The following is a 12,975-nucleotide window of genomic DNA, read 5'->3' on the forward strand; positions in this document are numbered from 1 at the left end:
CTTCCCTTGGCAAGCTGCTCTGTGTTCTAAAACAAGCGTGGCAAGCAAAGCCGTTTCTTGCAGCGGGAAGGCTTCCCGCGGAGGGAATCCATTATTTGCACAGCCTGAGGAAGCGCGGTGGCCATGGCGGTGGCCGTGGTGATGGCAGTGGCCGTGGTGATGGCAGTGGCCATGGTGGTGGCCAGGGCCCATCCTGCGCCGTGCCCGGCTGCTGCACGAGAGCACGAGCGCACAGAACTCCCTCTGGGAGCAAAGGGGTTTACGGACTTGCGATAGAGCCCTGCTTAACGTGCCCCTGCTCTGCCGCGGGGACAGCTGCCGTTTGTCCTGCTGCAGTGACACGGCAGCTTGAAAAGCTCTTAGGAAATGCCGTTCTGGCCTCTGGGTGGAAGGGAAATGCTGTTAATGTGCCCCTTTGTGGTTATTTTCCCTGTCAGCTTTGCAAAGGCATCTTCGAACTCTACGTGGAGCCAGATCTACTTTCTCAGCACGGTCTGGACACATTTTGGCTGCATGCTTTAGTGCTTGGAAATCGGGAACAGGCCACATAGAACACCAGGAGGCTGTGTTGGTTTGATTTCTCTTGTGCTAGATGTTTTCTTGTCTCTCTTGTCCCAGAGAAGAGCCCCCCATTAGGAAGAGAAAGGGAACCGCTTCCCCACGGTGGCCGGGGGGGCTGGAGGTGCCTTTCTGCTGTTATTTCCCTCCCTATCTATAGAAGCCGCGAGCAGCGTTTGGGATGCACGTCCTCGCTGCTGGCTCCACCACAGCCCCGCGCGGCCAAAGTGGGGTTTGGGGTGAGGGGGGAGCGGGTCTGTGGGGCCGAGGAGAGGAGAGGAGAGGAGAGGAGAGGAGAGGAGAGGAGAGGAGAGGAGAGGAGAGGAGAGGAGAGGAGCCCTGAAGTCTGAGCACTTTTTAATTGCACGTTGCCTTTGCTATAGCAGCCAGCGATGTGTTTATTGACGGGCAGTGGGGTTTGGCTGTGTTCTCGGAGGGCGCTCCCTGAGGCCCCGTCCGCCGTCAGCTCTCGCAGCGGAGCGTTGCCGTGCGGGTCTGTCCGGTAGGAGCGGCGTTTGTGCTGTGACTAATGAGGGAGATTAAATGTGCTGCACGAGTTGGAGACGTGGGGTCTGAGCCCTTTGAGAGGGTGCTCAGGGTGAGAGTTGACATTGCGGGAGCAAAGCTTTCCAAACCCTCGGTCAGCGCTGGAAGGAGGGTGCAGGCTCCGGAGCCAGCTCGGAATCGAGTTGGTTTTTGCGTAGATCTTCTAGTGTCCCATACCTTCAGATCTCCTAGCGGAGGGAGAAGGGCCCGGCTTTTGTTTAATCTTTTTCTAAATAAAAACAAGCACTTCTCTTTCTTTCAGAAGTGGCAAAGTTCAGGGGGGTTTGGCAGCTCTCAAAATACCCAATGACCAGGGAGGGATTGAGTCTGGACGGTGGTTTTGGGCTCCTGAAACAGCTGGAGGTGGTTTGCTGCTGCTTTAGGACAACGTCTTGTTTCTGCTGGATTGCTGTTTGCAGGGACGTGACTCACAGGTGCCTTTGGCTCCTTTCCCGGTGCAGGCTCCACATCTTTAAACAATGGCAAGTACAAAATAGCCCGGCCACAAATATTTCAACAGAAAACAGTTTGTGCTCCAGCTCCTCTCACCTGGCTGGCGCGGTTGGGCTGGAGGTGGCTTAGTCAGCGATTCCGGGTGATAGAGCCGTGTTTCTGCTGTCGCCCAGCAGAAAGGTCCCCAGGAAACACGGGGCCGTGTCGGCACCGGCGCTGGGTGCGCAGGGGAGACGCGTGGACCCCACATCGCACCCGCACCCTTCGGTGCACGGAGATTTGGGGCAGGTAGAGGTGCTGGGGTGGGGGGGCAGGTAGAGGTGCTGGGTTGGGGGGGCAGGGCAGGGTCCTGCTGCTCTGCTGGGGACTGAACTGCCCTGGAAATAGCCCTGGATCCCTGCCGGCGGCTCCCTGCCTTCCAAAGTGCGAACGTTGATTTTTCTATGAGATTGGGGTATTTTCTGCCACAAAACCTGCGGGAAAAGAATCCTCTCTGCAGCTTCTCCACCACTGTCAGATTTGGCTGAAATTGGGCGACGTATTCAAAACTGGTATTCATGAGGGACAGGCAAGACAGAGGCCTTGATTGCAGACATCCCATTTCCTTAGGAAATCGGGCTAAAAATAGGAAGGGAACATAACGGAGGCTTCTTTTTCTTGCCACCCCCACCCCCGTTCCCCAGCTGGGAACCGGATTTTGTCCTGAAATCGGAGGTTTCTTGCTCTCGCTGGTGTCTGCTGGGCTCCAGATGTCACCAGGCGGGAACGTGTCCCCGTCGGCTTTGGCGGGGCGGCGCAGGGACGCGGGTGTCACGAGAGGCTGGTGCAGACACGCACGCGAGGGACGCGCGCGCCAGCCCGCCGCGTTGGGATGGATTTCGGGGTGAGGTCTGCGTGCTCCCCAAGGACACCCCTCCGTGCCCCCCAGCCCCTGCTGTATCCCGGGCCCCGCTGTGCAGCAGCGCTGTGCCAATGTCCCCTGCGGGTGTCGGGGATGTTTGCTTTCCACACGTGATACGCTCTATAAATATCAGGCGGGTTTCACGTTACCGTGAGCACCATCCAGGGCAGCCGGATGGTTTGTGCTCTGCTGCGAGCAAAGTCACCCGAGATGGTCAGAGCCGGGCCAGGATCGTCACTCAGGCCTGCGGAGGAGAGGCAGAATCCCCCGCTCCGCTGCCTCCCTCGGGGCTCAGCTGCCGGGGTTCACGGTGCTGGTGTCGCACGTGCGTCCGTGCCACACGGACAAGCTGTGTCCCCGAGTTTGCTGAAGACAGTGAAGATGTTGCAGGTGTTTTCCCCGCTTGCCAGCACTGCGTAGAGACACACAACCCTCTGCTCTTGGTGCGCCCGTGCGCTGTTGTCCAACAACTTGCAGTGCTGCCGCACCAAAGCGCGTGCAAAGGTTGTTCCAGGCCTGGTGTGCAGTCTTGGGTCTTTGATACCGACCGGACTTTGGTTGCTGATGGGTGCAGAGCTGGGGTTTGCTCCTTCGCTTGCTGCGGCCGAGGCGAGGGCTGGGTGCTGTGCACCCCGGCCGTGCAGAGCTAGGGCTGCCGGGCTGGCAGGGACCGCACTGCCCTGCAGGATGGGCCGAGGGGCACGGCTGGGGCTGGGCCAGCTTCTCGGGTCTCTATTGACTTGTCTGGCACACACAAGTGGCCGAAGATGAAGCAGTGATTTCCTGCAGGGCTGTGGGGAGGGCAGCACCTGGCCGTGTGTCCCAGCCTGGGGGGCTGCTGTGCTTCTCTGCTCTCCCCCTTCACAGAACCCCAGAGTGTCAGGGGTTGAAGGGCCCTGTAAAGCTCACCCAGTGCAATCCCCCCATGGAGCAGGAACACCCAGCTGAGGTTCCACAGGAAGGTGTCCAGGCGGGTTTGAATGTCTGCAGAGAAGGAGACTCCACAACCTCCCTGGGCAGCTTGGGCCAGGCTCTGACACCCTCACCCCCAACAAGTTTCTTCTCCTCTTTCAGTGGAACCTCCTGTGTTCCAGGTTGTATCCATTGCCCCTTGTCCCGTCACTGGTTGTCCCCCTCCAGGGGAGCAGCTCTCCCCCCGGAGCCGCCGGCGAGCGGGGAAACTGAGGCACGATACCCGAGCCGCCCGGCTGGGGCTGCCCGACCCCGGGGGCAGCGGCTCCGCGGGAGGAGGAGGAGGAGCAGGAGGAAGAGGTGGGCGGCAGCCGGGACCCGCCTGCATCGAGCCGGGGCTGAGCCCAGACCGGCCCCCGGGGCGGAGCCCGCGGCGGCAGCGCCCGGCGGAGCGGGGAGCGCGGAGCCCGGAGCCCCGAGCCCCGGCCCCGCTCCGGGATGAGCTTCCCGCGGCCCCTGCGCCGCTCCGTCAGCCTCAGCCCGGCCCGCACCCTGCGCCTCGTCGTGCTGGGGCAGAGCGCCGTGGGCAAGACAGGTAGGACGGGGGTCCCCGGCATCCCCCCGCATCCCTCCGGGGTCCTCCGGCGTCCCCCCGCATCCTTCCAGCAGCCCCAGCATCCCCCCGATTCCCCCCGCACCCCGAGTCTCCTTCCCCGGGAAGGGGGTCGAGCCCCCCGGGGGTGCAGCCGGGGCTGGGGCTGATTCAGGAGCCGGGATGGGGAAGGAGTTTCTCGGGGGCAGTGGCAGCATCGCCCAGGGGACCCCCGAGCCCGCTCGGTCTCAGGGCACCAAGTTTCCCCCCTCGAGTTTCCACCGTGGGCACTTTGCAGCCTCGGGCTGGTCCCGAGGGGGTTTCTGAGCCGAATCCACCTCTGTGCAGCGAGCCCTGGGCTGTGGGCTAGGGGGGGACTCTGGTGACCGTGGGAGCGTTCAGCACCCAAGGCTGAGCCTCAGCTTTGTGCTTTACTGGGCACTTGGAGCTTGCAGCTGGTTTTCAGCGAAGGGAGCGGGGTTTGCAGAGCCTCGTGTTGCCGCGCCGGGTTTGCTTTTCCTTCAGGAAAACTCCCTTTCCTGGCACTTTGCTCAGTCCTTCCCACCTGCTGCGCTGGGGATTTGGGATGCTGAGCCCGGAGCACCCGAGCTCCCTCCTTCACCCCAGCCCTGCCCGAGATCGTCCTTCCCCCTTCCCAGGGATCATCTTCCCCCAGCCCAGGATCATCCTTCCCCCTTCCTGCTCCTGCATCCCGGGCTGTGAGCACCCAGGGGTGCAGGCGGCCCCAGCTGCAGTTCTGCAGCACCCGGTGTGCCCGAAGTGGGGTTGCTGACAAGGAAAGGTGCGTATCCGCACGGGTCCAGCTTGTTTTTATTGCAGGGGAGCAGCAATCCATGCAGAGCTTGTGGGGACACGGCCGGGGCTGCGGTGGCCTCGGGGACAGGGCCATGTCCCGCTGGCGTGTGGCTCTGGAAGACACAACCTGCAAATGCACTGCAGCGGTGGCACCGCTGGTGCAGCAGCTTTGGCTGCCAGTGCCCTTGGAGTTGCGTTTCCATATCCAGTAACGAGCCAGCCGCCTGCCCGACGCTAGTGAAAAATCATCATTCCCCTGATTAAATTAAAGGGAGCGGCTCCCAGATCCCAATTAGTGGCCCAACACTGGGTCGCAGGAGCACAGGAACGGGGTGTACTCAGAGCACCGGGGGGTCCACGTGCTGCATTTGGCCTCACGGTCCCTGCGAGCAGATGGAGCTGCCAGCGAGGGTTGTGCGGAGCATCCACAGCGCTTGGCTCGGATCCCGCCCGGCCCGAACAGACGCGCTTCCCCCCAGCGAGTCCAGCCCGTGCGGAGCGGGGCCGGGGGGCTTTGGGCCCCTCCTGCGGGTGAGCGAGGGGCCGTTGTGCCTCCTCCGTGGGGTCGGGTCATCCCCAGGGCTCCAGCGGTTCCTCCAGCGGGTTTGGCCCCGGCAGCCCCGCGGTGGCTGCTGTGACAGGGCTGGGTGTCCCGCAGGCTGATCTGCAGGGTCTGCCCTGTGTTGGTGCAGCCCCACGGCTGCCAAGGCCCTTCAGGGGCTGCTTTGCTGTCCTTGGGGGCTGTGACAGTGACAGAGATGATGAAACAGGGGCAGGGGGAGGCAATCGATCCCTTGCTCTTGCAGAGGGGAGCGGGAGCAGCCACCCTGGCACAGGTCTCTGTCACCTGGGGTGCTGTCCTGCATGTCCTTGCCTGCGAAGGGACAGCGTGTCACCCTCCCCGGGTGCTGTGCTGCCGCTGCTGGCTCCAGCGCCAGACGGGACGGGGACAGGGACACCTGCAAGTGCTTTCCCTGCCTGCTGGGGTGGTGAACACACACCCGCATGATGGATGTGAGCGCCTGGGCTGAGGGACCTGCCTGTGAAACGCCAGGAAGGAGCCTAAAGCATCAGCAGCATCGTTGGAGCTCCCTCGGGGGCTGGGGGTGTGGGGGTGCTGGTCCCCAGGGTGGGCTGGGGGTGCTGGTCCCCAGGGCGAGCTAGGGATGCTGATCCCCAGGGTGGGCTGGGGGTGCTGGTCCCCAGGGCGGGCTGGGGGTGCTGGTCCCCAGGGCGGGCTGGGGGAGCTGAGGGGTGTGAACAAGCAAAAGGGCTGAAAAACCCCACGGTTCTCAGCAGCAGTTTGATTCTTTGGAGCAGTTTGTAAATCATCAAGATCTGGTGGTCTGAGGTCCCAGATCCTCCGAGCGCGGCCAAGATTGAGTGAGCCCCATCGGTGCTTTAAAGCTCTGGCTGGGGCTGTGTAAATCACCCGCTGGGCGCTGTAAATCCAGCATTATCTGCTGTCTGCGCGGTTGCTGCTGGCCAGCGCAAACTGGGCTGGACTTCAGAGGCAAGCTCTGCTTACAGCTCCCGACACAAGACGAACGGCGCTGCCGGCCCCAGGGATGTCACGCAGCAGCACCAACGGCAGCACGTGGGCTCCGTGTGACCCTGGGGGTGACCCCGCGCCCCGAAACAGCCCGCAGCCATTCCTAGAGACCAAACCGAATCGGAAATGAACCCTGTGAGCTCCGGGGCTCTCCAAGGACAGCCCTTTGCCAGGCTACTGATGTTCAAGATGGGGAAAAAAAATACTCCTTATAAGGCTGCGCGGCCGTGCTGACGCTGTTGTGCTGCAGCCACTTCTGCCCATTGGCAGCTTCCCTTGTGTTCTTGCGCTCCGGCCAATTTTTAATCAACTTAATTGGCTCCTCATCTCGTACAGCACCATGCGCTCTGGCTTTGGGCGGCTGCCTAACGTATGACACAGAATCAGGTGCTTTCGAGAAACCGAGCTGGACTTGTCCCGCTCTCCCCCTGATAATTGTGGTCACCTCTTTGAAGATGCTGCTGCTTGCCTCCTGCGGGATCCTCGGTTATCTCCGCAGAGCAGTTTTGCTGAATTACACGCTTGTTCCATCAAATCCCTTCTCTGACGGGCGGGGTTGGGAACCCAGAGGTGGTTTGGAAGGTGGGAGGGTGGTGGATGCCCCGGGTGGGAGGTGGGTTTGGTGGGGTTCGTTCTCCCTTCGCACTCCTGCCGTTCCCTCCCTCCCGCTGCCGCCTGCTCAGCGGTGTCCCCATCCTGTCCCCATCCTTCCCCATCCCGTCCCCATCCCGTCCCCATCCTTCCCCATCCTTCCCCATCCCGTCCCCATCCCGTCCCCATCCTTCCCCATCCCATCCCCATCCCGTCCCCGTCCTGTCCCCATCCTTCCCCATCCCGTCCCCGTCCTGTCCCCATCCTTCCCCATCCCGTCCCCGTCCTGTCCCTATCCTTGCCCATCCCGTCCCCGTCCTGTCCCCATCCTTCCCCATCCCGTCCCTCCTGGGCTCTGCTCCTGCCTTGCTCTGGCTGGCTTTGTTTTCCCCGTTCCCTCTCATTTTCCACCAATTTCACTCTCCTGTTGCTTTCCGAGCCGGCGCTCAGCCTCTCCCTCCTGCACAGCCTGTCCGTGCCCATTAATGGCATAAACAGCTCCAAGGGCTGAGCGTCCCTTCCATTAGCCGTGCTCCTCAGCTCCCGCAGCACCCAGCCGCGGGTTCCACTGCCGGAAAATCGCACCTGGGCATCGCCGATGCGTTTTCAGAGCCGCTGTGCTGGGAAGATGTTGTGTACGAAGGACCGCGTGGGGAGTTCTGCTTAGAGCCGATGTGTCTGCAGTACCAGGCGTGTGGTTTGGCTCCTGTTGTCACCCAGGGTGCCGGCGTGGGGACGCTGGTCCAGCCGTGGTGCCGGGCATTCCCCGTGTGCTGGCTCTGCAGCAGGGGGCTGGGATAGGTGTGGGTTTGTGGCCCTCGGTCTGCGTTGGGGACATTTGGCAAAGCTGGGTGCCGTTAGCAGGAGTGGCAGGTTCACTCTGGCTGCCTCCCTGCCCCGATCAGACCAGCAAGATTTTCGGCACCTCCAAATTGCTTCATTACTCAGAAAGCCTTTGCTTTTTCCCTGCTTCCCGTTCCTGGCCGTTTCCCAGCCGCGCCACAGCCCCGTTGCTGGAAATACCCGCACAGAGACCTCGCAGCGTGTCAAAGCTTCGCTGCCCCTTACAGGAAGTTCTGAGGAGTCTCTTTGACGTTTTAATTGGGTTTTTTCCATGCAGTCCCCAGAGGGCTTGTCCACCAGCGCAGCCCCCGGCTGCCGCCCAGCCCGGCTGCTCCAGCCCAGCACACCTCGCCCAGCCCGGCGTTGCTGGAACTTGGGCTCCGCGTCTCCCGGGCTCTGGCGCAGGGAGATGCGGTAATTGGGTCAGAGGTTTAATTGCCCGTGTTGCGGCTGGTGCTGCCTTGCCCTTGCAATGAGGAAAAACCAGCCAAACGACGCGATGGCCGTGGGGCCGCTGTGCCAGCAGGCGGACGGGCAGGGAGGGTTTCGCAGGGGCTGTTTGTCCGGGAGCCGGGCTCCGTCCAAGGGTCAGTCAATAGCATTACTCCTATTAATGGTGTAAAATGAGGGAGGGATTCTAGGGGGAGAAAATACACAAATTAGCCTTAAAAATAACTTAATCGCTAAAGTGAACTTGCAGTGGAGGTCGCTGTCTCCTGAAATCGAGTTCTGCAGCACAGCTGACCAAGCTGATTGATGAATCCATCACCGCAGCGAGATGCGATGTTGGTGTTCGGCGCACGGCCAGTGAAAGCCGTGGAACACTGTTGGCTTTTGCAGAGCTTTGCCGTGCAGTGTGTCCACCCGGGGCTGCAAACTCCCGGCTCCCGGGTGTCCCAGAGCAGCTCACACACATCACCAACGGCTGGTTTGCAAGCGGGGAGCCCCGAGGTGAAGCCACCAGCCCCAGGTCCCCAGGGCCACGTTTGCGGTGTCCCTGCTGGGTGCCACCTCCTGGCCCCGCACGGGCCGGTCCCGGGGCTGGGGCGGGTTCTGCTCGTCCCTCCTGCCTCCCCAGGCTCTGCAGTTCGGTGTGACAGCCCTAACTGCGTTTGGTGTGGCTTTTTCACAGCGCTGACCGTCAGATTCATCACCAGGAGATTCATCGGAGACTACGACCCGACCCTGGGTAGGTCAAGCCCTTTTCCTCAGTACTTTGGCTGCCGCTGGCTCAGTCCAGACCCCAGCGCCCCCCGCACCACCCCCGGCACAGCCGACCCTACCCTGAGCTCACGGGTTCCCTGCTCCAGCAGCGGCCAGAGCCGCCTGCCCAGCACCCCCGGGCTCCTGCTGCCCTTTTGTCTTCTCTGCCCTTTTGTTAAGGCAAAATCAGCGGGGTGAGCGCTGGCACTGCACGCGGAGGCAGCTTCTGGGGGCAGGAGGAATCCTGGCAGCACCTCCCTGGCTTCTGGGGTCTCTCTTGGTTTTTGCCTTTGGGTTTGGGGTGTTTTGGGCACTGCAGTCCCGTCGGCGCTGCCGTGTCCCGGCTCGCCGGCTGTGCGTCCTTCTGCTCAGCTCCTGCTGTCCCCGCGGCGCTGGGACACCGGGCAGGGTCCGTGTTTCTCTGACGGTTCAGAGGGGACCTGAGGGGACACTTGGTGTGACAAACACACCTGGGGAGGCCACGGGGCTGCAGCGGGTGGAAATCGATATCTCCTGCACGGGTTGTATTGAGGCCACCGGGTTGTCACCTGCTGCCTGGGGGCTCCTGCCACACGCGCTTGTCTGTCTGTCCTCCCCCAGAAATGATCTACAGACACGTGGCCGTCATCGACGGGGAGATGGTGCATTTCGAGATCCTGGACACGGCGGGACAGGTGAGCTCCGGCGCGGCTGTGCGCGAGTGACCCGGGGATAGCCCAGGGTAGCGCAACAACCCCTGCCCTTCGCCAGCTTCGTCTGTTCCATCCCAAACACCGACTGGGACGTGTTTATCTCAGAAACAGGATGTTTTGGGGAGTTTGTGTCTCTCTAATGTCAGTTACAGTGTCGCTTCAGCTCAATATTTACTTGCTTGTTACTAAGTTATCTTGTTCTATTTGTTGTATTTCCAAGTGTTTTCTCCTGACTGCTGTGCTTTGAAGAGTGCAGGCTTCAAGCATGGGATTAGCAGATGAAATGTTTCATGCAGATGAGGTGGTTTAGAGGTGGACTGGGCAGCGTTAGGTTAACGGTTGGACTCGATGATCTTAAAGTTCTTTTCCAACAAAAATACGATTCTATGATTTTGCCCAAGCCACAAACCCCTGTCCTGGGCTCCCTGCGCTGCTGTGCACGAGGACCAAACCCACCCGGGATAGGTGACGGGTCCTTCGGGGGGTTCTCTGGTGGCACCGGGGTGCTGGTGTGCGGGTGTTGGGGCTCACTCGTGTCTGCCCGGCAGGAGGAGGATTCCCTGCAGATAGAGGAGAAGATCAAGTGGGGCGATGGCTTCGCCGTGGTCTACTCGGTGACCGACCGCTGCAGCTTCGACGAGGTGATGCGGCTCTGCTTCCTCATCAACCACCTCCACGCCAGCCCCAAGCGCAGCGGCGGCGACCAGCCGCCCGTGGTCATCGTGGCCAACAAGAAGGACCTGCAGTTCGACAGGATGGTGTCCACGGAGGACGGCGAGAACCTCTCCAAAGCCTTGAAGCTCCCGTTCTACGAGATCTCCACCCGGGACAGCTACGAGGAGACCGTGGTGGTGTTCAACAGCCTCTACCAGGAGCTCATGAGACAGGGACACTTCTCGCCGGGCTCCTTCAAGAGGAGGACAGTGTCCAAGCTGATGGAGAAGATCCCCAAGATGCAGGGCAGCTCCACGCTGAGCTCGGCGGGACGGAGCCTCAGCTTTAACTCCTTCAGGGACTACATCCCCGAGTGAGGGACACGGGGACGAGAGCGGCGGCCAAGCCGGGACCGAGGGACACGTCCTGCTGTGAGGCCACCACGGTGGAGGAGCAGCTGCTGGGGCTGGAAGGTTCAGAGGTGGGGAGGGGGGAACTGGGATCCAACAGCCTTTTAATGCTCGCAGGCTCCTGGAAACGGGCTTTGTGTCAGCAGGTAGATGTTCTTTGGCCGTCTCACCCCTTTGCTCCCGCCCCGTGCCGGTGGAGGTGGCTCCTGGTGACCGCGGTGCTGTTGGGTCAACCCATGCGGGCTCAGGAGAGTCTCGGTGGGGATCAGACCCCACACAGACACGTCTGTATGGGTTTCCATCCCCCTCAGAACACTCGCTGGGTCTGTGTGTGCCCCAAAATGCACACCCGTGGCACTGGGGGAACCCTGCAGGTCACGCTGGCTCCTGGGCTGTCACCATCTACCCTGTCCTGGGGACAACCCCTGTCCTGGGGGCAACAGCCGTCGCTTCTGCAGCCCAGTGCTGCTGGGGGTCAGACCCCCGGGATTAGCGGTGGCTGCTCAGACCCCCCAGCCCGGCCGGCTGTTCCAGGGGTGGTCGCTGCCCATGTCCTGCCCCTCGGAGCCCCCAGGCCCCCCGCACAGGGCCGGGGCGTGGCGGGGACTGTCCCCCCTCTGCCTGGTGCCCCAAGGAGCCGGACCAGCCCGTTTGTCCATCCGCAGCCACCAGCGTCCATCTGTCAGAGCCCGGGGCTGCGTTTTTGTCCTGGTTTTACCCTGGGTTTGCGAACTGGAGCTGCTGGTGGAGGAGCAGACCCCTGCAACCTCCAGAGACCCCCCAGGCCCCCCACAGTCCCCCCAAGCCCCCATCCCTGCCCGCGGGGCAGCTGCAGGGCCCCGGTTCTCCCTCCGGCTGCTCGCAGGCTGGCACCGAGGGCACGTTTAAAAGCAAACCAGAGATCTGTTTACAGTGGGAGGGGGGGGAAAAGCCTGTTAATCCCCGGCTTTTCTAAAAAATGATTTTTTAACCTTTCGGGCCCCTCGGCACGCTCTGCTTTAACAACCCTGTAAATAACACCCTGGCACGGGCGGTGAAGGCGGCAGAGGCGGCTGCTCCGTCCCGGCTGGCGGCGCCGTGCCCGGGGCTTCGCGGGGTTTGTGCCCCGTGTCTCGTGTCCCTGTGGCTCGGAGCAGCTCCCGTCCGCGGGGAGGCAGCTCCCACAAACGGCATTTCTGGTCCCGCTCCTGCGTCCCCAGGAACAGCGTTCCCGGGCAGCTTCTCACGCTTTGCCCTGCGGCTCAGACCCGCGGATGCAACGGGGCTGATACCGGGAGGTGCAAATGATGCTCCTTGCAGGGACCCACTTGTCTGCTCGCTGAGCTCCCCGTCCCCAAAGGGAAAATGGCTGCGGGCTGAGGATTCCTCTCTGTGCATGCAGGAGCAGGTTGCAGCGGGCACATCGCTCCCGTCCCGCTGCACTGCGGCGCCCGTGGAGGTGAATGTGCTGGGAGACCCGCGGTGTCTGCAGGGTCCCGGTCTGATTTTGGGCTTGGGGAAAGCTTGGAGACAATTATTTGATGTTTCAGTCTCTCACGGCATCACACATCGCCCTGTAGTGACCTGCTGCATCGTCTGCTGCTGCGCCCTGTGACAATAAAAGCTGTGTTAGCAACTGCCTGCGATGCTCTCCTGCCCGCGGGGCCGGGGTTGTTCTGTCATGTCCAGGGAAGCAAGGGCCGGGGGTTTTCTTCGTTTGTTTTAATTTAGCATTTTTTATGGCATTCCCCATTGGGGTGCTGTGGTCTGGCGGCCGGGGCGGGGGTTTGTGGGCTGGACAGACCCGCTGTGATGAGCACGTCGCTGAAGTTCTTGCTGTCCCCAGCGCTTGTCCAAGGGCCCGTGTTTCCTCGCTGGCCTCCAGGCCAGTGCTGCGGCGCTGGGCACAGCAGAAACCCACGTTACCTGGCATTAATTATGTCAAGTGATGAATGAGAGAAGCAGCTTGTGAGCAGAACACAGAGCCAGCTGCCGGGACCAGCATCCTCCAGGACCAGAGCAGCACCCAGCACAGCAGGGATTGCTGTCCTGAGTTAACCCTGCGGTTTTTTATAGCACCAGGGGCCGGGGGAGGCCCCTGGGCAGCAGCTCAGTGTGGTGCTGCCCTCACCGAGGCCGCTTGGTCCTGCTCGCCTGCTATAATTAGCAAGAAACTTCACTTGTATCAGGCTCAGCTGCTTTCAGAGGGGCCAGGGGGAGCTCGTCAGGGCTGCTAATTGCTAATTACTGAAAGGTTTTCTTTGCTCTCCTGG

At 61.8% G+C, this 12,975-nt stretch overlaps 1 protein-coding gene across 2 annotated transcripts; it reads left to right on the forward strand.

The window, feature by feature from the left end:
- The first annotated feature begins 3,786 nt into the window (after positions 1–3,786).
- LOC136102739 (ras-related and estrogen-regulated growth inhibitor-like) lies at positions 3,787–12,337 on the forward strand. 2 transcript variants are annotated; one of them, XM_065840075.2, is made up of 4 exons: positions 3,787–3,965; positions 8,897–8,953; positions 9,568–9,641; positions 10,208–12,337. In XM_065840075.2, exons 1-4 carry the CDS (start codon positions 3,869–3,871, stop codon positions 10,688–10,690), a joined length of 711 nt encoding a protein of 236 aa, XP_065696147.1. In that variant the 5' UTR covers positions 3,787–3,868; the 3' UTR covers positions 10,691–12,337. The 2 variants fall into 2 exon arrangements, with proteins under 2 accessions (XP_065696147.1, XP_071664778.1); XM_071808677.1 differs by lacking the exon at positions 3,787–3,965 and having other exon boundaries at positions 8,241–8,953.
- Positions 12,338–12,975: the final 638 nt, after the last annotated feature.

Source organism: Patagioenas fasciata, chromosome 5, assembly GCF_037038585.1.
Source record: "Patagioenas fasciata isolate bPatFas1 chromosome 5, bPatFas1.hap1, whole genome shotgun sequence".
Lineage (NCBI taxonomy): Eukaryota > Metazoa > Chordata > Aves > Columbiformes > Columbidae > Patagioenas > Patagioenas fasciata.

Excerpts from the sequence above, each read along its gene's own strand:
- LOC136102739 (XM_071808677.1), top strand. The coding sequence starts at position 8,521 with ATGAATCCATCACCGCAGCGAGATGCGATGTTGGTGTTCGGCGCACGG. Across the intron at positions 8,954-9,567 it reads AGACTACGACCCGACCCTGG|AAATGATCTACAGACACGTG; the intron begins GTAGGTCAAGCC and ends GTCCTCCCCCAG. Across the intron at positions 9,642-10,207 it reads TCCTGGACACGGCGGGACAG|GAGGAGGATTCCCTGCAGAT; the intron begins GTGAGCTCCGGC and ends TCTGCCCGGCAG.